General features: G+C 31.3%; 1 protein-coding gene across 2 annotated transcripts in view; it reads left to right on the top strand.

Annotated features, from left to right (window-relative positions):
• LOC127723017 (fibrinogen C domain-containing protein 1-B-like) overlaps positions 1–26278 on the top strand; it is a 39407-nt gene extending 13129 nt beyond the window's left edge. The window contains exons 1-5 of one of the 2 annotated variants that reach the window (XM_052229423.1): positions 8522–8648; positions 19967–20106; positions 20780–20876; positions 22132–22299; positions 25633–26278. In XM_052229423.1, the coding sequence (XP_052085383.1) occupies positions 8597–8648; positions 19967–20106; positions 20780–20876; positions 22132–22299; positions 25633–25880 (705 nt within the window). In that variant the 5' untranslated portion in view covers positions 8522–8596 and the 3' untranslated portion in view covers positions 25881–26278. Of the gene's footprint in view, positions 1–8521; positions 8649–19966; positions 20107–20779; positions 20877–22131; positions 22300–25632 lie in introns of those variants that run through there. The other variant, XM_052229424.1, reaches the window with a different exon arrangement.
• The last annotated feature ends 1226 nt before the right edge of the window (positions 26279–27504 follow it).

Below are 27504 nucleotides of genomic sequence, written 5' to 3'. Positions count from 1 at the left end.
TTCTTATATAATTCAGTGTTGTAAACAAAACAAAAAGTTTTAAGTTCAAAATTCTATTGTCGACTGAAGAGTCATGCTATCAGTATCAAAGAAGATCAATACATCATCAATTTCGCGGTTCAGTGAAGCTTTGATAAAAAAATCATATACAGTATAGGTTAAGAAACGTACCGTATTCCGGTAAAAAAACTAAAATTATGTAGAATAGTTCTAATGTATTGATCTGTATTAATATAACTTACTTTATAGATATACTTTATTGAATATCTTTCCCTAGATATTCAATAACTAATTTAAAGGGATACTTAATTGAAGCTGTAGATTGAGTAAATTGTTAACAGCAAAGGTGCAATAAAATTGATGAATTAAGAAAATATAAACAATTTAAAATGCACTGAACTTTATCTTCAAGCTTCTCCGATAAAACTCATTTCAGATCATGACATAATATTGTAGAATTGACAGCAGCATGACTGTAAATAGCTCTTGCGTAATCGGGCAAAAATTCGGTAATCTTTTAAGCAGGCTTTTTAATACAAGTGATATTCGAATATTATTCCATATTGATAGAACTTTAGTAGGTTTTTTATATGAATTGGATTTTGAATAAATACGCATATTCACCGCGGAAAACATTGCGTGCGTTTACGTGTATTATTATGTTAAAATCGTTTAACGTACTATTGGTTTTGGTAAATAATTATCATTACATACATTTATTTGGTAACCTCTCGGAATATTGAATAAAACAATTACTGTCTTGTGTTTCGGAAAGCACGTGGTTTAATTGACTTTTGAAAACTGACATTACTTTGGCCGCTGGCCTCAGTGAATAACAGTTTTTTTAAAAAGTCACCAAAAGACAGTAATTGTATAACATATAACAACACTATCCTTTCTCAGATTTGAACACTCGGATTGGAAGAAGAGAGAAATTGCCTGTTACCATATACTTTTGCACTACTTTGTCAATTGTTTTAGTCAAAAGATATGTGTTGTGCTTTGGCAGAAAAAGGACGTTATCTTTTAACAATGTCAATCATAGACTCGTCATTGGACTGTATATTATTTTTTTGTCTTTACTGTCGCTATGCTGACCTATGATTGTATTATATTATCATATAAAACTATTCGTGTATTTACCTGTCCTTTATGTACGATTCGAACATTATCATTGTTCTGGTATATTGATCATCCATTATTTTTATATTTTGACCAAAATCTACTCAAACTACCTTGTCGTTAGAATCTCAGTAAAATTTGCTATTTTACATGACATTAAAAAAAGATTTGTCCTAAAACAGATGGTAATAATTACCTGTAGCTAAATTGAACATGGCCGTTTTCAAAGACACTGTTATAATTGTTATTGGTATAATGATTTGAATGTAATGTTATCGTGATATCAGTCATGTCTGGTGTTAATAGAACCTCTTCTTTACGAAACGTGTCTTTGATTACGTAGGAAGATGTTCAAAAAGTATCCAACCAATGTATTGTGCTGTTGTTTCCTGATTAATTGTAACATCGGTAACTTACTGTTGCCTTCTTTTACATATATTACAATACATTTTACAGGTGATTCAATGAATGATGGGAATAACAATTCAATGAATGGTATGATGTTTTCTACTCGTGACAAGGACAACGACTTAAAACCAACTCGGTCGTGTTCTGATGCCAAAAAGAGTGGTTGGTGGCATGCAAAATGTACTAATGCCAACATCAACGGTGAGTCAAAAACAGAATCTGATTTCAGTTCCAACATTCATTGGAAATCGTGGCGCAAAGACGGCATAACCAAGACAAGAATGATGATTAAACAAAGAAATTAAAAACAATATGAAAAATTGTATGATAGATGAAACCTTTATATTACAAACACTTATGTTGGTTTGTTTTCTTTTTTCATCAATGTATAAATCTTGACAACTTGCAGGTAAATGGTATACCACATTCAGTTATTTTATCAAAAATCAAGATAGAAACATTACATTGAAAGTGACAATAGTTATCTTGACTTCACATAGTCCATTCGGCAATTTAGCGAGAACAATTTGACCATAACAAATACTTTATACATTACTTGATGCAACAACCACTTCTGATGTTTAGAGATATAAAATATTGTATAATTTATTATATATTCATGTATATGTCTAGACTAGCATTTATATTACGAGTTGCAGAAATATGTCAGCCTTGTTTCACGTCATTGATTTATACGTTGACAGATAAGATTGCTCTGTTTTGTATTTTACACTTCAATACAATAATATCAAAGATACTTTTTCTTACTTCAATAAAATTGTCACATTCCATTGCATGTTTTCTTTTAATCGATGATAAAGTGCAATTGGTTCCTTCGTGTAGTGTGAACATTAACTGAAATACGTTATTTCGGTATGGATTTCCTCACATTGACATCTTAGATTTCAATCAACATAATATATATTTTTTAAAGTCTATATGTTGGGGGATGAGAGCACTAAATACTAACTAACGGTTACCGATTACAGTAAAATAGAAGGTTATCTTAAGCAAAACTGATATTTACACAGAATTGGGTCCAAATCTTAATATTCGTTTTAACTGGCATGCCGTTTGAAATCATTTTTTTTCTTTTCACCTTCATATAACCCCCAACCCCCAACCCACCCTCTCCCCTCCCCCCTAAAAAAAGGCTGCATTTCGTTTTATCTTTGTTTTATCGCTTGCTTGAATCTTTGAATGTGAAGTTTACTATTTTTGTTTTGTAAGCTCGTTGAATTCAGTTATTTTTTTCTGGAAGCCAAAGCATGCCTTTCTTAGTTTCGCCTATTCAAAATCGATTATGTCAATTCTGTTTTATATAGTTTGTATTTTGATTAAAATTTGTATTTGCCTATAAATTTATATGACGTTGATAGTATTTTTGGTAATTTCCCCTTCCATACCCAAACCGATTCAATTAAAATAAGTGACAAAAAAAGATAGATGATACCATGTTAGACCAGCGGTAAAATCATAACAAAAAGTAATGTAATGCACCCATAGAACACACGGCTAAATCATATATCCTTAGAAAGAGAAAATCGTGAATCGTCAGATGAATGATGTCATAAGCCTCAGAAGTGGTAACAATTTTGCATAATGAGGGTCAAGGTTAGCAATTATATATTTCCAAATGTTGTCTTCTTAACTGACAATTTGGTGTTTATTTCAGAACTTGTAAACATATTGTTTAGTCAATATTTGATTCAGCATTTATGAAGCTTGTGGGAGATATCAAATAAAAAAGGAATAACGTTTTATGCTTTGAAATTGATGTTTTTATTAGTTAAGAATTTTGTTCAATTATGACTCAATTTTGTTTCCATACAAGGATAGCCTTGGATTTTGATTATACAAATTCATATAAAAATGTACTTTTTAATAGACTTGTCAGTATTTAAAACTTAAACGGGAAGTAAAGGAGGGGAAAAACTTAATTTTATTGAATTTAGTCCCACTGGCTTTTTAATCAGTATTTGACATTTCATTCAGACTAAATGTATCTATGACATTTCTGTTTTTACATAAACATGTGTTCTTTTCAAATTTTTCAGAATATATTAGTATCTTGTCAACGTTTCTTGGCGTTATTTGACGTTCGTAATTTGCCAAGTACCATATCGTATAGAACGAAAATAATTTTTGTGCGATAACTTACATAAATGTGTTAACAGAAACAAATAGACAATAACTAAATGCAAAGTAAGTTTTTAAAATTAATTCGAATGTTTAAGATGTAAATAGCTCAGATAATCAAGCCGCATCATCATCATCAACATCTATCAAATGTGTATTGATATAATGACACAGGTGTTTTACATTGACAAAGTTCAGTTCAAGACAAATTATCTTCAAAACGCACAAATCTTACTGCACACTGATTAACCTTTGCACATGCACACCAAACCTTGAAGGAAGTCTGATGACATTTGACCTTCAAACAAGAAAGGTTCAAGAGCAAAATTTCCTGCTTCCTAACCAAGATTATAGAAGCGACCCAATAACCGATTTAGCTTTATGCGCATTCATCAGATTTTTCAATAGAGATTTTAACACGCCTAGTTTAAATGATGTTTCTTAAGGTGGAAGTTGGGCTTAGTTAGAGCATTCACAGGGGGCAAATTTCACACATAGCCTGTTCAAATTTTTATGGCAATGTTTAGACTTTTTCTTAGCATCATACCACATTGCTATCAACCTGACGTCGAAGGAATCATTTATATATTATGGTGATATATAGGATAAGTCATTGAATTGAACGGGAATAAGTCATTGAATTGAACGGGAATAAGTCATTGAATTGATCTGATATAACTCATTGAATTGATAGGGTTGTTGCCTAAATTAAACAAAGATGATGTAGTGTCGTATCCTGTAATAACATGTGCAGTTGGAAGGAACGAACATTAAACTGAATTCACTGACTTTCACAACTCAGCAATGTAACGCCGACAATATTTAAGGCTAGACACTATTTCTGTATGAATCTACAATGCAGATATACGAGTCATTTAAGAGAAAGCTTTAGTGGCATCATCAATAGTAACAACATTAACAGTACCAATTTTACTGCACCAGATGCGAATTTCGACAACAAAATTATTCAGTGATGATCGAGATCAAAATTTTGAAAATCCAAAACTTATTAAAGAAAAATGAAGAGCTTATAAACCAAAAAAAGACAAATGGTATATCCAAAGCCATGGAAGGAATCAGAGCTTAGCATGAAGGAGATATTGTCCTTAATTTAAAATGATGTCAAACCTTTTGAAACAAAAAATTAAAAAAAAAACATTATACGTTTATTTTTCATTCCACTACCGAAGTACTGGCTACCGGGTTGTTGATACCCTCGGGAGAAACAGTCCACCAGCAGAAGTATCGACCAGTTATAATATTAACATTACGGGTACCTATTTTACTGCACCAGATGCGATATATATGGAACTGCTGTATACTATGTTAGATTTACCCTTGCTTTGTTGTAGGTGTATAATACTTGAATCGCTGTAATAATTCTACAACCTATATGGCGTTGTCAGTTTATTTTCGATTTATGAGTTTTTATGTCCCTCGGGTATCTGGAGTCTCTCTTTCATCAATTTATAACACTCTTTTGAAAAGCTTGTTTTTTTGAAACAGAGGAGAGAACATCATAAAGGAAAGCGTCATGAATTTTAAACGGATGTTAATTCTCTTTTTACCCTATCTATGTTTATAACGGATTTGAATAGGTGTGACTTCAGAAGTACAGGGCTAAAGTAGGTAAAGACAACTCATTGGTACATGTATAAAAGTATAACAAAATTACGGAACTCTTTGTAAATTCAAATTGGAGAAGTGTACATGAAATTTGACAAAAACGTCAGCAAAAAAATCCGAGTCACGCTAAAGAGTCATATGAAAACAGAGCGTAATAGCACAAAAACAAATAAAAGGAAAACTGTGAATTAATAAAACGTTCACAACTTCAGGACCTATTATCTATCGCTCGGGACCATCTTGTATTATTTGTGAAGTATACATCAAGGTAATAAAATAAAGATATATAGTACCAAACAAAATCACCGACATTTAACGTTTTATACAGATCAGACAGGAATCCGACTAAAAAAGTTATTTACGTCAATATATGGTCTTCAACATCATAAATACCAGACAAGTGTTAAAACAATATGTCATATTGTTAAGCTTGTACAAAACGAGGTTTGATATCTTTAAAAGCTATAATCTCTTCTGTTATTCCTTTGAAACATACACTCATTCCAATAAAAAATTTAAAAACAACTTATAGAAGATATCAGACTTGTAGTTCGTCTTTCTACAAAAGACAGGGACGCCCAAATAAAAAAATGTTAAAAGGCCAAACAAATACAGTTCGAAGAGGTGGAGCATTGAGAACAAAACATACCGAAAGGTTTTTCAAATACAGCTAATATAGTCTATTTCTGGTGTCGAAAGTCCTAAGTATTTCGAACAATTCTCAGTTTTGTAAACAGTTGATTTACTAATATTACAATATCAATGATAATTCGTGTCAACACAGAAATACTGACTACTTACAACGCAGTGTTCAATTAAGTTTGACAATACTAATTGCAATATTCTAACATAGTATAATCTTTTTTTTTAATTTGAATGTCTGTTTCATAAGCGTAAGTCATAACTATGCAATGCATCACTGTTCCATAGTAAAATGAAATTGCCTTCTTAATTGAAGTTTTGATGTATCATACTAGTCAATAGCTTAAAATATTGCACATCAAAAGTACCTATGAAATATTTACCGTGTTTACTGAATTGTTACGCAATAAGTGTTATTGTGCCGATTTAAAGATAATCAGATATTTGATTGTCAATAAAACTAATCTAGAAATCATTAATATTTTAGTATACGTTACACTCATTTCAATACACTGCACTAAAAGTAGTCGATAATGCTCCAGGGATTAGGACGAGTGTACTGGTACACTAATTAAAGCATGCCTTTTACGACATTATTCAAAACGATCCATAACGAGTCCTGAATTATTGGCAGCGGCTTCATACGCTTTCTAACAAATGAAATATTTTGTTCGAGGCAAACAAAATAATACCTTCATACAAGATATAGTACATAATGTTCACAATGAATTAGAATCTCGTTACGTTGTGTCATTTCAGTTCGAGGGTGTTTGCACAACAGATAATCGGTAGATGAAGGCAACTAGTAGTCGTCAATGAGCAAATACCATACCGTATATTAATCAATAAAATGTCCCGACATGTCAAAAATAGAATAATTTAAATGAAAAAACTCTTTGGCTTAGTTGATGTACAGGACTGTACCATGTTATAACCACAAAACACATATGATAAACAACGACTAACAACAACCACCATATAACAGGCTCCTGACCTTGGATAGCATACGATTCGGCGGGTTTCAACATGTTCACGAGCGATCAACCTTTCCTGTAAATGGAAGGGGATTTAACAACAACAAATTAAAAACAAATGGTAAAATCAGTTAACAGAAATGACTCATCAGATCGATATAAAGGACACAACGAATATATCTACAAAGTTCCAATCTAAAAGTACTCTCTATTAAAATGCCATAAACATTAGTTTCTTTTTTTTCAACGATGAAGTTTAGGAATATGTCTTAGTATATACGCACTTAATATTGATCTAATAGATAACAGTCCAAAGACAGTAAAAAAACCTACTCAGAGCAAGTAAAAAATATGATATAGAAAAATACCGAACTTCATAGAAAATTCATAACTGAAAATGGCAAAATTGAAAACTTCAACACATCAAACGAATGGAAATATTTCTTAATGGTACAGGCATTTTCTCATGTAGAACAAAAGGTGGATTAAACTTTGTTTTAAAGCTATACCTCTCACTTCAATGAAAGCTACACTGGTTCAACTTTGTAAGTCCGGAACAACTTTCTGAATTTTCTTTCCTCTGCACACTTAAACAAAAAATATACAAACACCAATTCATACATGTTTTGCGTCCAAAGCGATTTTTCCAAAGCAAAATATTTGAAAGCCGAGGGTGTATAAATATGTTTAAATGATACCTTAAAATAATCGACCGAAAGTTAATTTATTTTAGGGACCTGAGTGTCTTAATAATTTAAGAAATGTATGTCATAAATCATGTCAGTATCAAAGCAGTGACTTACTACTGAGCTGATGATACCCTCGGGAACTCATAGTCCAGCAGCTATTGTATTTAACCAGTACTTTAAAAAATGAAAAAAAAATAAGGAACAACGACAGAAATCGAAACTACCAAATTTAATTAAGATTGAAAGATCAGGAAAAATAGATAACGCTTTGTACCCTTCTTCTTAATTTTCGTAGATTTGTAATACCAAATGTACGTTTTTACGGTAAACGCAAAAGGTGTCTACACTTAATAAAGGTTTTTCATTGGTTATCGTATATTTTTCATGGGACTGAAAAATGTAATTTACTCCAAGTATTTTCTAAATGTATTGATGATCTGTCATACATTAATTTCATGAAATAAGAGTTAAAAGCTCGACCAATTGAAATCATACGACTTTCTTATATCAAGTTTCAAGCTCCATTGAAAAATAAATACATTTCCAAAATGTTTATGTGATGTTATTGAAATTATAATTTCAATTATTTATGACAGAAATCAATAGACCAATATATCATACAATAAAGCAATCACTTTGTTACATCGTCATAGACTCATCATATTTGTTTGGTTATTGTGCGAAGACGCTATACAGTAAAACTACAAAACCATATTCTCAAATGGTAGCGGATTATCAATGAATGCTATGTTTTATATAAGAACAGCAGTTGTGTTTGCACTTTTTGCACAATATGTTGAAAGTTTTGGTATTAAAACACAGAAGTTTAACACCAACACAAACATAAGAATAGTTCAAAATGGAGCATCAGTTCATACAGTGGAAGCAAAATCCCGAATCCAGTGTGCCTTGTTGTGCACAAGTGATAGTACTTGCTGCTCAAGTACCTATGACCAAATCTTAGAACACTGTTCCTTATTTTTGGCTTGCTGCCCTATGAAGGAACCCTCTACAGGATCACATACAAGTACAAAGACTCCAAAACTAGGTAGGATTGTTACAAAATAAAAATTATATATTATTATAAGACTATTTTAATATATCTGTTCTGTTTTCATACCTTCGCACGTAAAGGGATTATATAGTGATGCAAATGTCCGACCGTTTGTCCCCTCGTTAGTCACAAGTGTGATGTCAAGATAAGAATAAACTCATCATAGATACCAGGATAAGAATTAAATTTTGAAGTAAACTATGGACAAACCTTTTTTTAATCTTAAAATCTCATGGACGAAGATATCAAGTCAAGTTATATATTGAATGAGTTAAAAGGAAGAACGACAGAATTCGACACAACATTAGTTCTACCGTCAACCTTACAAATTGGTTGACGATACGATTTGTCAGTGTCTTAACACACTAGCAACATTTTTGCGTGGTCTTAGATCTTAAGATTCTATTATAGTCGCCTGATCTGTACATTTACCGATTATGACATTTTGACTGATTGTGAATTTGCATGCATTGGAGAAGACGCTTATCCTGTCACAAATCTAGTCTCCTTCTTTCGGAGTTCTACGATTCTCCAAGTTACTTTGTTTGATATCTTGATTTGTCTGTTCTTAATCAATTTACGGGATTTTAACACCGGTTTTCTACTGTCGCATTAATTTAGTTGTATCTTTTTTGTCCCACACTTAGTGTTAATTGACAATTTTCTGTTAAATGTGCCAATTCGGACATGTTAATGATATCACAAATTACCTTTATGTTATATAGTACACAAGCTAAAATAATGTAGATAAACAATAAAATAAAAGTTATCTTATAGATATACAATATTTGTTTAATTTGTTTGGTCATTCTCCAAAAATAAAAGTATGCATTCCTTTTCGTGGTTCTTAATTTTATTTTGTCCTTTGTTATGTGATTTTAAATACGCATCTGATGATCATACTGAATTCAGTGTGGGTTAATTTTGTTGTATTACTTAAATGATAATCGTTTAAAATTAAATGTCTTTGCTTTTGTAGGTAGGTGTGTTTACGTGTTTGATGTATACCTGTTTTGTATTATTTTTGTTCCTATCCAAGTTCGAATGATTCCATACTATATATTAGGGTCATGATATGAAGGTCTTCATTTTTTTCTATCTATTATTTATAATTTAGCACACACTTATTCCTTACTGTACCGAGTCAGGAATATGACAGTTGTTATCCATTCGTTTGATCTGTTTGAGTTTTTGATTTTGCCATTTGATTAGGGACTTTCCTTTTAGAATTTTCCTCGGAGTTTAGTATTTTTGTAATTTTACCTTTTCTCTATTCTATAGACCCCATTTATACTACCATGTGTATAATTTACCAGTTATCTCATATACATCGATCAATGGTCAAATTTGTTTATATCCATCACTAAATAAAACTGCTCTCTCACTTGAATATAATACAATTATATAAGTAAAATTCAAACACAAAGCTATCATTTTTCCTTTGAAACCCTATAGCCAGATTGAATTGGGACCTATATATTTTGTATCTACAAATTTCATGTATTTAATATAAGCGACAGTTTATAGAAATAAAAAAAAGTAAAATAACAAAAATACCGAACTCAAAGAGAAATTCAAAACGGAATGTCCTTTATAAAATGGCAAAATCAAAAGCTCAAACACATCTAACGAACGGAAAACAAGTGTCATATTCATGACTCGGTACAGGTCAGCTTGATATTTTAATATTTCCTCGATTTTGACACCGTTGAACGACTAGAATATGACAAATGTAAATATTTCAATTTTCCAATTGTCAATTTCAAAATTATCAGCATTAACATAGCCTCTGCTCACGTCAACAAGAATTTTTTATATCTCAGTTAATACGTTGCGCTCGTGTATGTTCAATCTAAACGGACTTCCTGAGCAGGTTGTGCTCCTTACATAAAACTTCGGACTAGTGGACGAAAAAACAACTGTCCATATTAGTAACAGTCGTTGTACGACTGTTTTGGTCTGTGGAAGACTGAAAATGACTTTCAAATCAAATGATAAGAAATGTAAGGGTTGTGACAGTTGCCTTATGTTGTTGTAACAGCTTATTCATGCCTATCCCAACACTTTTAGGGGTTGTGAAAAACAAAAATTATTATCCACAGTCATTTGAGGACTGTGCAGTTGTTTACGGCGTTGTCACAGTCAAATACTATTTGTTACAGTCTTGTTGTTGTGGCAGTTGTATAGTGTGTATCCCAACCTTTTGATAGTTGGGACAGTTAAAATTTGTTTGTGTCAACTTTTCAGACGTTGGTGCTGTCAAATACATTATATTATTATCATCTATTGTGGGTTTTATTTTTATTATTATTTATTTCTTTTTTGCGATCGTTGTTGATCATTTTGTCGTTTCCCGTTTATTGCCGCGTCATTGTCCGTTCATTTTCGACTTGTGCGTTTGACTATCCTTTAGGTATCTTTATCTAATATTCCGTTTATTCAGAATTGTTCATAACTTGCTTCATCATATGAAAAGTCTCCGTTTAAAAAAGAGGTTAAGAATTATTGCAGAAGATGCTAATAATGCTAATGAATTCATTTTAATTCATATTTGAAATTGTTTTGATAAATTATGCAGAAGTGTAGGATTACGAACTAACGACGGTGTACCTGAAATAAATTTAAAGAATATGACTACCTATTCTATACAGGACAATAACTGCTTTTATTTGAAGTGCTATCCATGAGGGATATTTGTCGATGATAATTAATCAAATCTGTCAAATTTGATCAAAAACGGAACAAATTTTCACCGTTAACGGTTCATCCTCTTTATTGTTTTGTTGCATTCCTGTCGGCAGACCGACCGTGGTCGTCAAACAACATTTTACAAAAGGAAGCTACAGTTGTTTAGTTAGACCACAATATAAGCTGAGCTTGAAATTGCATTCGGTGAGTAGAAATGAACAATATTTTAAAGCAAATCTATCATCATTATCATCATCATTCATCCAATATTTTGAAGGAAAAAATGTCCAAATTCTTTCTACAGTACAGGTAAGAATCGACATGATGTTATCCTATATGATCTTTCGCCGCAATTCTGCATAGTAGCATGTTCCAAGGCAGTTAGGATTTAAGATTGTAAAAAGTTTATGCATCATTGAAATTCAGGTAAATCCCCATTTCCCCCCCCCCTTTTTAATCCATTTTTTTTCTATGCTGAAAACCCCAAGTCAAACACTCTCTTAGTGATCTTATGCACATTCCTTTTTTCATCTTGCCCTTGACAAATCTCTTATTAGATGAAAATGAAAATAGGAAAATCATCAATATTGGCAGAATGATAGAAAATTTTACAGGCCTGATAGTCATTTTACATGCCTGGGCTGAAAAGCCTGTGCCCATCTGTGTAGACTGTATGTGTGGATCTAGCTGACATGGCACATTCTGACCTGTTATCCTTGGGAGGATGTTGATGTGTGACAAAACATGACATTTCATTTATTAAAGGACCTGTGACTTGTGCAAATGTTCATATTGAACAAAAAATCAGATCAGTTTAGAACAAAATTGATTGTTTAAAGTCACCTATTGCTAGTGAAATTCTCATGTTAATCATGTGTCTTCATAAATCTGACTAAACTTTTCAATCCCCTATCCACTTCACAACCATCACCCCAAGGGTGACAAGGGAATAGAAAAAGGTCACTCTTGATCTTGTCGTCTAATTGTTAAACCCTTTTCAAGTAGGGCATTGGTTTGGTTGTGCGGGATGGCCTTTCATAGGACCTATACATATTGTATGGTAATGTATTGTTCACTGTCTTGTCCTATATTGGCATGAAATATTTGTCACTGGATTTTTTTTAACCAAAAATCAACCACATGTACATATGCTTATATTGTGTTGCTAACACCGGTTTCTAAGTATTTCCCTGGTTTACTTAATTACCTTTTGGATGATGTATAATAATGTCTTGCATTTTGAAGAACACTTAAAGTAATCACGGTAATGTTGAATTTGACTACAAAGTAAATATTCATATATTTTGCTGTTTAAATTCTTATCTATAGGTGATTTATTTAACAAGAATGCATTATAAGTATATTTGTTTTCAAATAATTTCTGAGTCATGGACAACAAAACAGATCAATTAAATGAATATATTTAATAATATAAAGCATCGAAAATGAGTATTTCTATAATGGTTCAAAATAATATTAATTAACAAAATAAAACAATATTATTAATTTAATTTTCCGGAAACAATGGACAAAGTCATAACAGTTGTCCTTTTAAAAAGGTTATTTAACAAGATGTGGTCATTGTTTCATTATGTATTTAATGCGTCTTATTGAACAAAAGGTTGTGAAGGTTGCATCTTTTCTCAAAATGAATTATTGCAATGAATAAATATCTATAAATAATGTATCATGCTTATTGCTAGGTGGTTTACAGTTAACAAGAAATACAAAAACTATTTAAGAAGCAAAGTGAGCTTCCTAACTGTATTCTTTTTAGATTTAGCATAGAATATAAAATCACTAAATACGAATGTGTGTACTATATAAACATGCTAGAATTTATGTATAAAAACCAAAATGCATAGATATTTTCATGTGAACTCTGTCATTTTTATATAAATTGTGTCCTGTTAGCATGGTTAGTCAAAATCCATTTAATTCCTATTTACTTGATTTGGTTTTGGGGCCACTGTCTCTTTGGCATATAACCAACATCTCCTTTTATTCATGTGTTGGATATAAGCATTAATGGCCATCCACATCAACAAATATGTTTCCATGCATATAAGTGTAATGTTATCCAGTTTTAACATTCAAGCCTTTTGATTTATATATAAATTTCATCGTTAAAGGACTTTCTATTCATTAGCCATATCTTTCTACATGTGTTTTGGTTTTTTCTTCTTTTTTTGGGGGGAAGGGGGGGGGGGGAGTTGATATATCATTGATATTAGTATCCAACATCTCCTCTTATCGTGTTCAATTATATCTTTTCTGCCTTTTTAAAAAAATTAACAGCAAAATTTTATCTGTAAGCATATTTGTTTTATGTAAACATGGCATAAACTAAGTAGTTCATGAAGTTCAAAATCGTTTTTATATATATTGTATTGACAAGTAAGTTGTCACAAAATTGACTTAGTTAAATTCTTTGTATGTCTCAGAATTTAGTTTGAAAATATCTATAATTCTAATTCAAAATAAATTACTGAAATATATTTATTGATCATGAATTCTTGAACATGCAAATGTGACAGTAGAATACTAGGTAATAATCAAGATGTTAATACTGAATAGGTAATAATTAGGAATTTTTTTATACATGCTATACTGGTAATAAACAGATTTAGACACAATAGTTTATTGCCCTGAGGGATGAAAACTGTCAGGTGTATTGAAGGTGATATTATACTGAGGTTCACAAATTTTAATTATCCTCTGACTTCAAAATGTGGATATATTCAAATTATCCGCAATTAGACAGTAATCCGTCAATGAAAGTACACACCTCAGAAAACATGTAGATAGGAAGACAATATCTTTAAGAATTTAGACCCTCAAAAAAGGTTTTATTCTTCTTGTTGTATGGGACTTATAAATGCAATTGTATGAGTCCTAAAACTTTGTTATCAAGCAAATTAGGATTGGTAGTTTTCTTCCTAGTAAATACAGTTATTGTAATTGTGACTTTCTTCTAGGTAATGTATAAAGTATTAGATTAGTTACAATATTTCAGTACATTATTCTCAATGTATATTACTTTTTGTAGAATTCACATTGGTTTGACCATGATTCCCAGCCAGAATATAAAGCCGGCTACATATGAACTTTGATTTTGATGCATAGGAAATATAGATGTCACTGAGTCACTCTAATAACTGCAAATTGTGAAACATTGGATTAATTCCTAATTTTGTGTTAATTCTTTATTGTTTTTAGAAATAACGAATAGCGCTTACAGCATTATGCCATGTTGCTGATGTGATTTTAAAACTCAACAGGACAAGAAAGAAATTGTGCATTGAACAAATTTCAAACTTACAATTTTTAAGAAGCCACATTACTGGATGACTGTGAATACCTTGGATACTTTTTCATCATGTTCATATGAAATAGCAATTAAATTGCTATTTCATATGAACATGATGAATTTGAATTTGGAATAATGAGAATTCATAGTTTCAGTGACTAATAATTGTGCATCATACATGTATCTGAATTTCATGAATACCTTGGATAGATATTCATTTAAACTAGCAATTTTGGAATAATGCATATTCGTAGTTTCAGTGAATATTAATAATGCATCATATCTGAATTCATGAATACATTGGATAATCATTTATTCAAAATAGCAATTTGGATAATGAGAATTTGTAGTTTCAGTGAAATGTATAGTGCATCACATCTGAAAATAATGCTGCATTGCAATTGTTTACTACACAAAAATGTCAGTACTCACCTCTGAAGCTAACAAAACCTTTAAATAGACTTATTAAGAAGGAATATAGTTACGATACTGTTGTCAGGTCATTAAAGATTGCATATTTTGGCGTTAATATTGATTCACTTATAGGGTCTTTGCATAAGCACTAAACACATTTATTTAAAAACCAGTTGTTGGCATGACACGGGTTATGTTCTTCTCATATATGTTATGATGGTATGATACTAAACCCCTAACGGGAAAGATTTTGCCTGATATTCATATGATGAAGACATAATCTTTCAATCAGTTTAATTGAAGTATGGAGCTGGCATGTCAGTTAACTGCTAGTAGTCTGTTGTTATTTATGTATTATTGTCATTTTGTTTATTTTCTTTGGTTACATCTTCTGACATCAGACTCGGACTTCTCTTGAACTGAATTTCAATGTGCGTATTGTTATGCGTTTACTTTTCTACATTGGCTAGAGGTATAGGGGGAGGGTTGAGATCTCATAAACATGTTTAACCCCGCCGCATTTTTGCGCCTGTCCCAAGTCAGGAGCCTCTAGCCTTTGTTAGTCTTGTATTATTTTTAATTTTAGTTTCTTGTGTACAATTTGGAGTTTAGTATGGCGTTCATTATCACTGAACTAGTATATATATTTGTTTAGGGACCAGCTGAAGGACGCCTCCGGGTGCGGGAATTTCTCGCTGCATTGAAGGCCTGTTAGTGACCTTCTGCTGTTGTCTGTTCTATGGTCGGGTTGTTGTCTCTTTTACACATTCCCCATTTCCATTCTCAATTTTATTGACTACCCATGAGGGTATCTCACTGTCCGTCACTATTGTTGAGTATCAAACGTCTGCTTGCTATACTTAAAGTCTGAATGTACATGTTTATAAATAAAGTCTAAATTACTGTTCAAAGTGGAACTGGCATTTTATACTGGTCAATCAAATTAAACAATACATGTACTTCAAAGTATCATTTTATTATCTTGCCTGCGAAAAAAATTAAAGTATGTAAGAAATAGGTATTACAATCTGGTTGCGGCGACAGTGTAAACTATTCGTATAAAGCTTTACATTTTAGAAGCTAAAAGACCTGGATGCTTCTTATCTTGTATTCAGATAGTAAATATGTTGATATGAAGTTTCTGTCTGTCATATATCTATATATATTTGGTACATGGGTATCTTGCAAGGTCTACATGTCTGTCATGTAGGGTTCACCCGACCTTGACTTCATTTCAAGATTCAGTGATTTAGGTTATTTAGTTAGTAGTTACATTGTCAAGTCCGTTTCTCAGATACTTTAAGCACTAGATCAACTATTTTTTGGTGTGGAATGATAATAAGGTGTATATGTCTGACTTGCAGGTTTCATCCGACCTTGGCTTCAATGTCATGGTTCATTGAACAATGTTAAGTTTTTGGGGTTTGGTCTACATTGTATATCCCAATGTTTCTCAGATGCTATAAGCTATAAGATCACAATTTTTGAGATATGGAATGATCATAAGGTGTACATGTTTGATTGGATGGTTTCATCTGACCGTGACCTCATTTTCATGGTTCATTGCACAATATTTTCTTTTCATGGTTTGGATGTTTAGTCTATTTCTCCGATACATTTGTACTATAAACCACTACATTCATTAAATTTGGGTTATGTAATGATTGTAAGCTGTAAATCATCTGTCTGGCATTGTTAATTTGACTTTGACTTCATTTTAATGGATCATTGATAATTTCATGAATTTTAAGTGTATGTGATACTTGCAATAGTTATGATTGTAGTAAAACTTTCATATTACAGACTTTCAATATTCATAAATTCAATTATACATGTAGGTAAATCAGACGTGACATTTCAGCGTTTTCACTCTTGTTTATATCAAAAGTCAGAGAACTATTAACAATGATTATTAACATTCATTTGATAATATTATAGTTTTGTATAATGTAAAATAACCGGAATAAGGAGATGTGGTATGAATTTCGATGACACAACCATCAAATTCAACAAACAAACAAAAGCCACTATAATCATTTAAAAAGAAGCCTCTATCAGGGTTTTGCAACCCACCATATAAGAATGAAAGTAAAATATTTATAAAAAAATGATTGAAAACTAAAGAATTATGCATACCAACATGTTTAGAGGTCACCAGTACTTAATACCAGTTGGCGACAAAATTTAATAAAAATTTTGTCAGTTAAGGATATAAAACAATAATTTCTTCATTATCATATCTGATGTCTCCTATTGTTATAGGCCCATTGATAACAACTGTATTATGGTTTACCAAAATCCGTTATATGTGATCCAATATTTACAAGCTTCTGATCTCGGGCATGTTTTTCTACAGAATCATTTTATTTGCTTTTGAATAAATGCCTTCAAAATATCCCAATATGTTTTTGCTACCCTTTTATTATACACAATTTGCATTACAAGGGCGTGTTTGTATTATGTACTATAGGGTGAGCTGTTTGTTTTATCTTTAATTTTATTTGAAAGCATATTTTGGGGTTTTAATTTGCTATGATTCGAAAACTTTTAGCAAAAGAAAAAATATAACAAGAAATAAAAAAAGAAAATAATATAAATAGTGGTTTCAAGACGGAGGATGAGAATTGGAATTTTCTTTTTGTGGCTGTACAATTAGAGTTTGACTCTCTTGCTTATCAATGGTGAATACACAATGTAATAACTATTGTTGTACATTATTAATATATCATGGTGTGAAAAGCTCATGAAATACAAATATGCAGCTGGCTAAAACATGATATTAAAACGGGTGATGTGAGTAACCTGCTATGATGAGACATCAACACAAAAACAACAACAATTTAATTTAGAGGTCAACATATACATGACATAGCTTTCAACAAAAACAAAAACAGTCATGAAAATTCTAACTAGTAGATTTTTTTTATAAGATCATGAAAAATCAAATGATGTGGTATAATTTTGTTACAAAAAAAAATGTGGTCTCAAATAAAAGCTAAAAAACAATCAAATGATTTCTATTAGTGTCCATGCCGTATGAAATAAGCCCTCGGGAATAAGTAGTTTAAAACGGGGATGACAGGTATGTATATTCCCGCTGGGTTTATAATATATTGACCGTTATTATGATGTGATTCGTAAAACTACGGGCATTGGAGATAGCCTTAAATGCATGAATGACTTAATTAAAAAGTTGTTGTTTCGATAATTTTGAAAAGGGTTAACTGTTACCGTTGAAGATATTGGAAAAATCTGTTTTCAATTTATCTTATAGGTGAGGTGTTTTTTCATATGAAGTATTTAATGCGTATAAGACAGCCCCATGTGAAATTGCTGGTTCAGAATTTGTTTCAAAGATATGTGAGGCAAGGTAGTTTTAAATAAGTTGATAAGTTAAACAAATAACCAAATTAGTTGCGAATACCAAAATATTCAGTGACAAATATTTCAATATCCTATTTCTTTTACATCAGTTATTATTTAAATCAATGTTTTAAATGGGTGCGACAATGCTGTCTATTTTGTTACAACTTTATTAATACGCAAAGTGAAATTGTTTTACAGAATGTAGCTATGACTATATAATGGCTGTACCAAACATATTTTAACTGTAACAACCTTTTCGGCGTTTAAACAGTTCATTTATGACTCTTTCAAGGTTTTTTGCTTTGGGATCGTTATGAAATAACTGTTACAACCTTCAAATGGTTCCAGCAGTCGTATTATAACTGTGACAACCTTTTCGTCGTTAAAACAGTTTGTTTATGACTGTTGCAACGTTTTTCGAGTTGGGACAGTTGTAAATCAACTATTACAACTTTAAAATAATTGTATCAGTCCTATAATGACTGTGACAACTATTTTTAGCGTTGTTGCAATCGATTTATGTATAAGACAAACACTGTTAAAGTTGGAACAGTTAAAAAATAACTGCAACAGTGAAATTTTACAACTGTTACAACTTTGACAAATATTATCAGTCGTAAAATAACTGTTACTGGTATGGACAGTTGTTTTTTCTTTCAATAGTGGAGAAACGCATGAATTTGACGCTACAATGGTTTGATGTCAACATAATAAATAAGTTGATCGATACGATAGGTCTATGTATCAAATCACTAGAGACATGTGTTCGCAGTCTTAGAACATATATACCTGAATAGTTTTTTAATTTACATTTTTAGAGTATTCCTATAGAGGGTGTTGTATTTTTAGCATGTGAATTATAGGATTTAAACATCTGTTAACTACAGGTGCCTTAATTTATGAAAATAATACAAAAAAAAAATATTGTTGGATTCTGTGTAACATAAAGGATAACGTTTTGCCTATTGTTTGACAAGGAATAATATAAGACTATTTATTATTCTTTTTTTATTTTGATATCCCATTTGATTTGAGATATTGTTTATTCATCTATGGTTACTCAATTTATTTTAACCTCCATTTAAAATAATTAATTTAATATGATCCTGTCCCTTGTAGTTGCTTACAAATTCTACAAACATGTACACAATTTAATTATATTCATTATATTCGTGACATTTTGTGCACTTTATCTAATATTGTGAAATTTAATTAATGTACCAAGTATACTGCACAAAATGCAGTTTTTGACATAATGTGTCTTCACTAATGCTCAAAGTCAGAATATTAGGACAATAAGACACATGTTACGTTGATTAGCTTAAATACCCCCCCCCCCCCCCCCCCCCAAAAAAAAGGACCAAACGTAAACGAAATCGTTCCATTAAAACAAAATTGATGTTAACAAGTCCATTAAATGTTGCCTACATTATGAGCACTGATACGTATAAATTTGATGTGTATTATCATAATAATTTGATTTCAACTATTGCATCATAATACTACAAGTATATAGTAATTTCCTTTTCACCAGCTATGGTCTTTTCTCCTACACCAACCGACTGTAGCGAATTTCCTCCTGGAACATGTACTGGGGTACATACTATCCAGCCAGAAAACGGTCCAACCATAACTGTGTTTTGTGACATGGACACTGATGGTAGAGGGTGGACGGTAAGTTAGATTTTTCTGTCAATAAAAAAAAAAATATTATAAAAAAAGGCACCAGTAGTATACAGCTGTTCAGTAGTCATCAATCGATTTAACTGAAACAAATCCGGGTCACAACCAAAACCGAGGGAAACACATCAACTATAAGAGGAAAACAACGGAACAACATAAATACTGAACTGCTACAAAATCAAACGCCAACATACAGAGAACCGGACTATTTGATAACAACTGCCATATTCCTGGCTTGGTACAGGACATTTTAAGAAAAAAGGTGGGTTGAACCAGGTTGTATGGCTAGCCAAACCTTCCGATTATATGGCAATATAACTGTATTAATTTTTTTCACTGAAGTGTAGTTATAGAAAAAAAATGCACTTACTCTATATCTAATAATAAAACATTGTTAATTCAATTAATTTCATTTTTTTAGAAAATGTCATTCTTAAAGATATCGTTAAAAAAAAGTGTATCAAAATTATTAACTGCGAAAATTAGAAATTGAAAATTGATTTTTTTTTTAAAATAGTAGCACAAACTCTACAAAAAAATTGAAAAAAAGATTGTTTGCAAATATAATAATTGTTTATTTAAATTTATTCTGAAGTATACTATTATTTTCATGACGTTGGGTCTTAAAATCTTCGTTTATATTCAAAATACTTTGTATCTGTAGACAATTCAAAGACGATTTGATGGAAATGTTGATTTCTATAGAGATTGGGAGGATTACAAAACTGGATTTGGGGATATAGCAGGAGAACATTGGCTTGGTAAGATATTTTAATTAGAATTTTGTTTTTATTACCGGTTTGTAGTAACACGACGGGTTAGCATGTAAAGCAGGATCTGCTTACCCTTTCGGAGCACCTGAGATCACCCCAAGTTTTTGGTAGGGTTCGTGTTACTCAGTCTTCAGTTTTCTATGTTGTGTTTTGTGTACTTTTGTACGACTGTTTGTCTTTTTCTTTTGGCGTTGTCAGTTTATTTCGACTTATGAGTTTGCATGTTCCTTTGGTATCTTTCCCCTCTCTTGTCTAATTAACAACAGACGGAAATTAAATAAACATTTTCCAACAACAGCAGTTTACATACAAGCTAATTTGACCTTATGCATGCTAATAGAATAACCTAACTATTTGATTATATTCAAGCATATTTATAAATATATTAGTTTCAAACTTGATTCGGTTGGCATGTGAAAACCGTAACTTACATTTTACTATATGTTTAAGCATATTTGTAATAGTCTAAGATCCAAAAACTTAAATTGTTTGTTACATCAAACGTGTGATAGCCATCAATACGTATGGTTTGTGACTCTGTTGTAACGTTCATCGAAAGTGTGATAGCCATCAATACGAATGGCTTGTGACTCTGGTGTCACGTTCATCGAACGTGTGATAGCCATCAATACGAATGGCTTGTGACGACTCTGTTGTATCGTTCATCTAACGTGTGATAGCCATCAAAACGTATGCCTTGTGATTCTGTTAGTGTTAATCGAACGTTTGATAGCCATCAACACGTATGGCTGAGATCTCGAAATACTACCTTGAAACTTTATGCTTTTATGATGGACAATAACATGAACAATTCAAAGGGCGAACTTTATAAACACCGAGAACAGTGTTGCCCATAACAAGCACGATATTTTAAAAAGTGTTTGTCAGTGGTTTTCCTTACTACAATCTACTACAATCTACGTTGGTGTTATTCTTTTTGTGTTGATTGCAGGTGTTTGATACTAAATCAATTACTTTTCTAGTACTTAATCTTGGTAAATCTTGGTAGAAAATATTACATCGTGTTTATACAATTTATTTGTTGGAGACGATTTTTAACGTTTAAATGTCTGTTTGTTTGTTTTCTTGTTTGAGAAGGAATGAAAGGTTGCTCGCCGATTTCTTGATATTCAAAAAATCTATTTCATTGTACACAAATATCTATGAATTTTCAAGGTTTAAAGCAGTATATCGACAGAATATGTACCGCTAATTATCTTTTAATTATTATTTATTTCAAAAGGAAATGACAATCTTCATTATATTCTTCGACAACAAAAAAATTACCAAGTCCGATTTGATCTTGAAGATGTCAATAAGACTACAGCTTATGCTGTGTACGATGGAATATGTGTGGGGAGTGAGAGCACTAACTACCAGCTTACAATTACAAGTTACAGTGGAACAGCAGGTAATCATAATTTAAACTTATAATTACACAGGATTAAGTCCCCTTGTACAGTTGTTATTTAAATATAACCTGAAAATTGATATTGAAAGCTGTAATGGTAAATCTAGGACCGTAAAGAAATGGAATGTGAATTATCTATAAGTTTACCTTTAATTACCTGTAAAATGAATTGCAAAAACTTTATAAAACGTTGTGCGTAAATTTAATGATTTGTATGCGCAAATGTAGGGGGAATGCGTGCGTACGTAATGTACCGATCGTTGATAATTATTTGGGGACCTATTGTGTGGAGATGTGAAAATGAAGTGTTAATTCTCAATTGTCTGCTAAAAAAAAGGATCAACCTGAAGAAAAAACAAGTGTTATTGGTTTTTGTTCTGTGGATTGGATATCAAGAACCTAGATGCACGAGTTATAATCGAAAATCTGTTCTTGATTTTTGTGAGTCGAGTTTTTTAAGACCGAGTAAATAATCATTTGAAGTAAAAGTATATTTGTATGCCTGGCCAAATATAAAATCAGCATTACCAATTCAGCAATTGTTATTTTGGAAAACAAAATTTAGCCCTTGAAAAATGTCACCTATGGACCCCTCAAAGAATTCTGTTCTTAACGTGCAGAGGGCGTGGCAGTATCTACACGAGACAGTGGATTTCACGTCATAATTTAGACCAGACGTGGCTGGAATTTATACATCCCACATAGCCAAACGGATGCCTTTCTTTGATAACCGTTTTACTGCCGTTCGGAAAAACAGGAATTACCATTTTTCTTTAACCTAGTCAACTGTTTGGGTTTGCACGTGCATTGTGTTTACACTAATAATTTAATGGACCCGTTTGAACTTTTACCTGCAGACATCAAAGACAATGAAATTTAAAAAATTGTTAGCCATCTGTCACTCTTAGCTCTGTTCATACTTTTTGACCTTATAAAAATTAATCAAAGATGAAATTTTTTGAAAGTAAATGTTGGTGACACTCCCCTGTAAAATAAATGGGTCCGGTCTTGTCAATGATAACAGTACGTAATTCGACCGGATTTAACATGCTTGCAAGTCAATCATATGCCTAGTACAAGACAGTGGTGTAAAACAGAAGATGAGAATAGACTATAAAACATTTAGAAAAGACTCGTCATCTAAGGCAAACATTTTTCAACGAGCTCCTCTGTCCGTTTTTTGAATAGGGGAACTGAGACCAACTTCTGCATTTTTTTTTTAACTTTATTTCATCTTGAATAACGTGGAAATTCCAATTTTCAATTAAAAAAAAGCTGTGAAATGTTCTTTGGATGAAACAGTTCAATTATGGTTTTGGATGACTGATAATTTCATGGTTTACCTTTTGTGAAAGTGTACAGATAAAAAGTTACAATTAAACATTTCTACGTTTTTTTCAACAAAATATACAATGATTATTTGTACGTTAGCAGAGAATTTGATATAAATTTAGTGAAACAAACGATTAAGGAAAAAGAAAATAATTTAGCATGATCGTTTGATCCACAGATACAAATTTGCGTAAATTTTTACCATGTTTCACGATAAATCAAGAAAAGAAGTTTTCCGCCATGTTATTGAATATTTTCAGAACGATATTGATATTGACTCAAATCTACTTTTCAACCATTATGATATAAACAATTTTAAAATGCACTGAACTTAATCTTCAAGCTTTTCCGATAAAACTCATTTCAACTCAGACATAATATTGTAGAATTGATAGCAACATGACTGAACATTGCTATTGGGTAATTAGGCAAAAATGACGTATTTTAGCAGGCTTTTTAATACAAGTAGTATACGAATATTATTCCATATTGATAAAACTTAAGTACACTGTGTCTAAACTACCCCGGATAAAAATGTTCGGACTCAATAGTATATAATATCCGGTACGGTGAGGGACCATCGGCAGACAGAGAAATGGTAGGATTTCTATTTATTTATTTGTTATTTTTATGATATTGAAGAAAATAAATAAACATATAACTAATTTCAATTATGAGATAAAATATTTTCTACAACCGTTCTGAATTAACGGAGAAAAAAGTAAAAAGGCATGTCAAAATGATGAATTAAATGACCTTTGGATCGAATTTGTTTAATTTCTCGTTAAATTGTGCATATTGTATGGAAAGAAAGGTAAGGCAAGAAAGATATTAAGATGGAAATTGCAAAATTTTGTCACTTCGTGCTTCTCAATGTTTGTATTTATGTGCATGGAACGAAATAAATGGGTCATGTCAAAATGGAAGGACCCGGATTTGTCTTTGCATAAGGCCCGGTTTGCTTTTTTTTTAAAACAACAAATTTACGAAAAGCAACGTTAACACGATTCAGAATAGTGTCCGTCAAAAGAAATTCAATATAGATGTTATTGGAAAACAAGCCTGTCGTGTTATGATTTATTTTAAAAGGAAAATTTTAGAAAGAAGGACACATTTTTTGAATGCTATACGTATACCTTTTTCTGTTTCTACGTATACCATGTAAGAAACAAGATTCAAAATGTGAATGTACATGGTTCCTTGTTGCACTCATCTGATTTAAGCATGCATTTCATTAAATCTATTATAACATCATGATTTTTGTTTGTTTACTATACTTTAGCACATAATACTTTAAAATTAAATAAGAAGATGTGGTATGATTGTGTCACCATATCAATTAATTAAAAGAGTAGAGCTAGCATACTTTATTATACTATATGCTATGTTTAAAATATTAACTCATTCATTCATTTATTCATTCATTGACGGACAGTCATAAAAAGACTTTAGGTTATACTTGTATTCTACACGATTTAATGGTACATGCAACCCCGCAAATGTTTCTGGTACTGTGTATACTGTGTTACAGTTTTTCACACTTGAGCAGACACATTTCAAGTTCAAAGGAAACTTTAAGCTAACATTTGAAATAAATGGTTTGCAGCATATTATCGTCACAATATCTACTTCTTTTTTAGAACAACCTACTTTGTAGTTAGAATCTCTGTAAAATTTGCCATTCTACATGAGAGTTAAATGAATATAAATACAAAAGTATCATAAGAACATAGGGTAACAATTGCCTGTAGCTGAAATGAACATGGCAGTTTTCGAAGATAATGTCATTGTCATTGTTACAATGATTTGAATGTAATTAAATCGTGATATTAGTCATGTCTAGTGTTAAGAGAACATCTTCTTTAATATACGTGTCTTTAATTCCATAGAAAGACGTATAAAAAGTATCTCACTAATGTACTGTGCTGTTGTTTTCCGACTAATCATAGCATCGGTAAAATACTTTGCCTTAATTTACATATTTTAAATTTAAATTTACAGGTGATTCAATGAACGATGGGGATAACAATCCAATGAATGGTATGATGTTTTCTACTCGTGACAAGGATAACGACTTAAAACCACTTCGGTCGTGTTCTGATTCCAAAAATAGTGGTTGGTGGCATGCAAAATGTACTAATGCCAACATCAACGGTGTGTTCAAAGACAACCTTAATTGGAAATCGTGGCGCAAAGACGGCATAACAAAGACAAGAATGATGATTAAACCAAGAAATAAAAAAACATAAGAAAAAATGTATGATAGATGAAACCTTTATAATACAAACACTTTTTTGATTTTTTTTTTATATCAATGTATTAATCTTGACATCCGTAAAAAATGGTATACTAAATTCAGTTCAATTATCAAAAACCAAGGTTATCTTGGCTTCACATGCAGCGAAAACGATATGACCATAATAAATATTTTACAATGCAATGACACATTACTCAACGCTATAATGGGAATAATAACCACTTCAGATTCATATAAACATAAATATATCTAGAACAGTATTGATATTACGAGTTAAAGAAATGCGAACGCCTTGTTTCATGTCAGATACGATTGCTCTGCTATGTATTTTACACCTCCATACAATAATATCAACGATATTTTTCTTGCTTAATAAACTTGTCACATTCTCTTGCATGCTTTCTTGTCATCAATGATGAAGTGCAGTTGGCTCCTTTGTTTATTGTGAACATAAACTGTGATACGTTATTTCGGTATGCGCTCGCTTACATTGACATCTTGGATTTCAATCAACATAAAATATATTTTTTAAAACATTATATGTGGGGTATGAGAGAACTAACTACCAACTTACGATTACCGATTACAGTAAAACAGAAGGTAATATTAATTAAAACTTATATTTCCACAGGATTGGCTCCAATCTATTCTTATTATTTGTTTTAACTGGCATGCCTTTTGAAATAATTATTCTGAAATCTTTTTTCCTTTTCAACTTCATACACCATGTACAACCAAAAACATTTAAAAAAAAAGTCTAGATTTTGTTTTATCTTCGTTTTATGGCATATTTAAATCTTTGAATTTGAATTTTACCATTTTTGTTTTGTAAGCTGGTTGAAAAAAAAATCTTTTTTCTGGATGTCAAAGGATGCCTTACTAAGTTTCGCCTATTCAACATCGATTATGTCAATTCTGCTTTATATAGTTTGTATGTTGTTTAAGATTTGTATTTGTCTATAAATTTATATGACTGTAATTTCCCCTTCCATACCCAAACCGAGTCAATTAAAAAAGTGACAAAAAAAAGATAGAAGATATCATGTTAGACCAGCGGTGAAATCATAAAAAAAAGTGATTTATTGCACCCATAGAACACATGGCTAAATCATATATCCTTGGAAAGAAAAAATCGTAAATTTTCAGATTAATGGTGCCATAATCCTCAGAAGTGGTCAATTTTGCATAAAGGTTAACAATTATATATTTCCAAATGTTGTATTCTTAACTGTAAATTTGGTGTTTATTTCAGAACTTGTAAACATATTGTTAAGTCGATATTTGATTCAGCATTTATGAAGCTTGTAGGAGATATCAAATTAGAAAAATAACGTTGTTATGCATTAAAATTGACGTTTTTATTAGTTAAGAATTTTGTTCAATTATGACTCAATTTTGTTTCCATACAAGGATAGCCTTGAACTTTGATTATACAAATTCATATAAAAATGTACTTTGTAATAGACTTGTCAGTATTTAAAACTTAAACGGGAAGTAAAGAAGGGGAAAACTTAATTTTATTGAATTTAGTCCCACTGACTTATTAGTCAGTATTTGACATTTTTATTTCAGACTAAATGTATCTATGACATTTCTGTTTTTACATAAACATGTGT

The sequence above is a fragment of the Mytilus californianus genome, unplaced genomic scaffold (genome assembly GCF_021869535.1).
Source record: "Mytilus californianus isolate M0D057914Y unplaced genomic scaffold, xbMytCali1.0.p SCAF_13, whole genome shotgun sequence".
Classification (NCBI taxonomy): Eukaryota; Metazoa; Mollusca; class Bivalvia; order Mytilida; family Mytilidae; genus Mytilus; species Mytilus californianus.
This window is presented reverse-complemented; position numbering and strand designations above follow the sequence as displayed.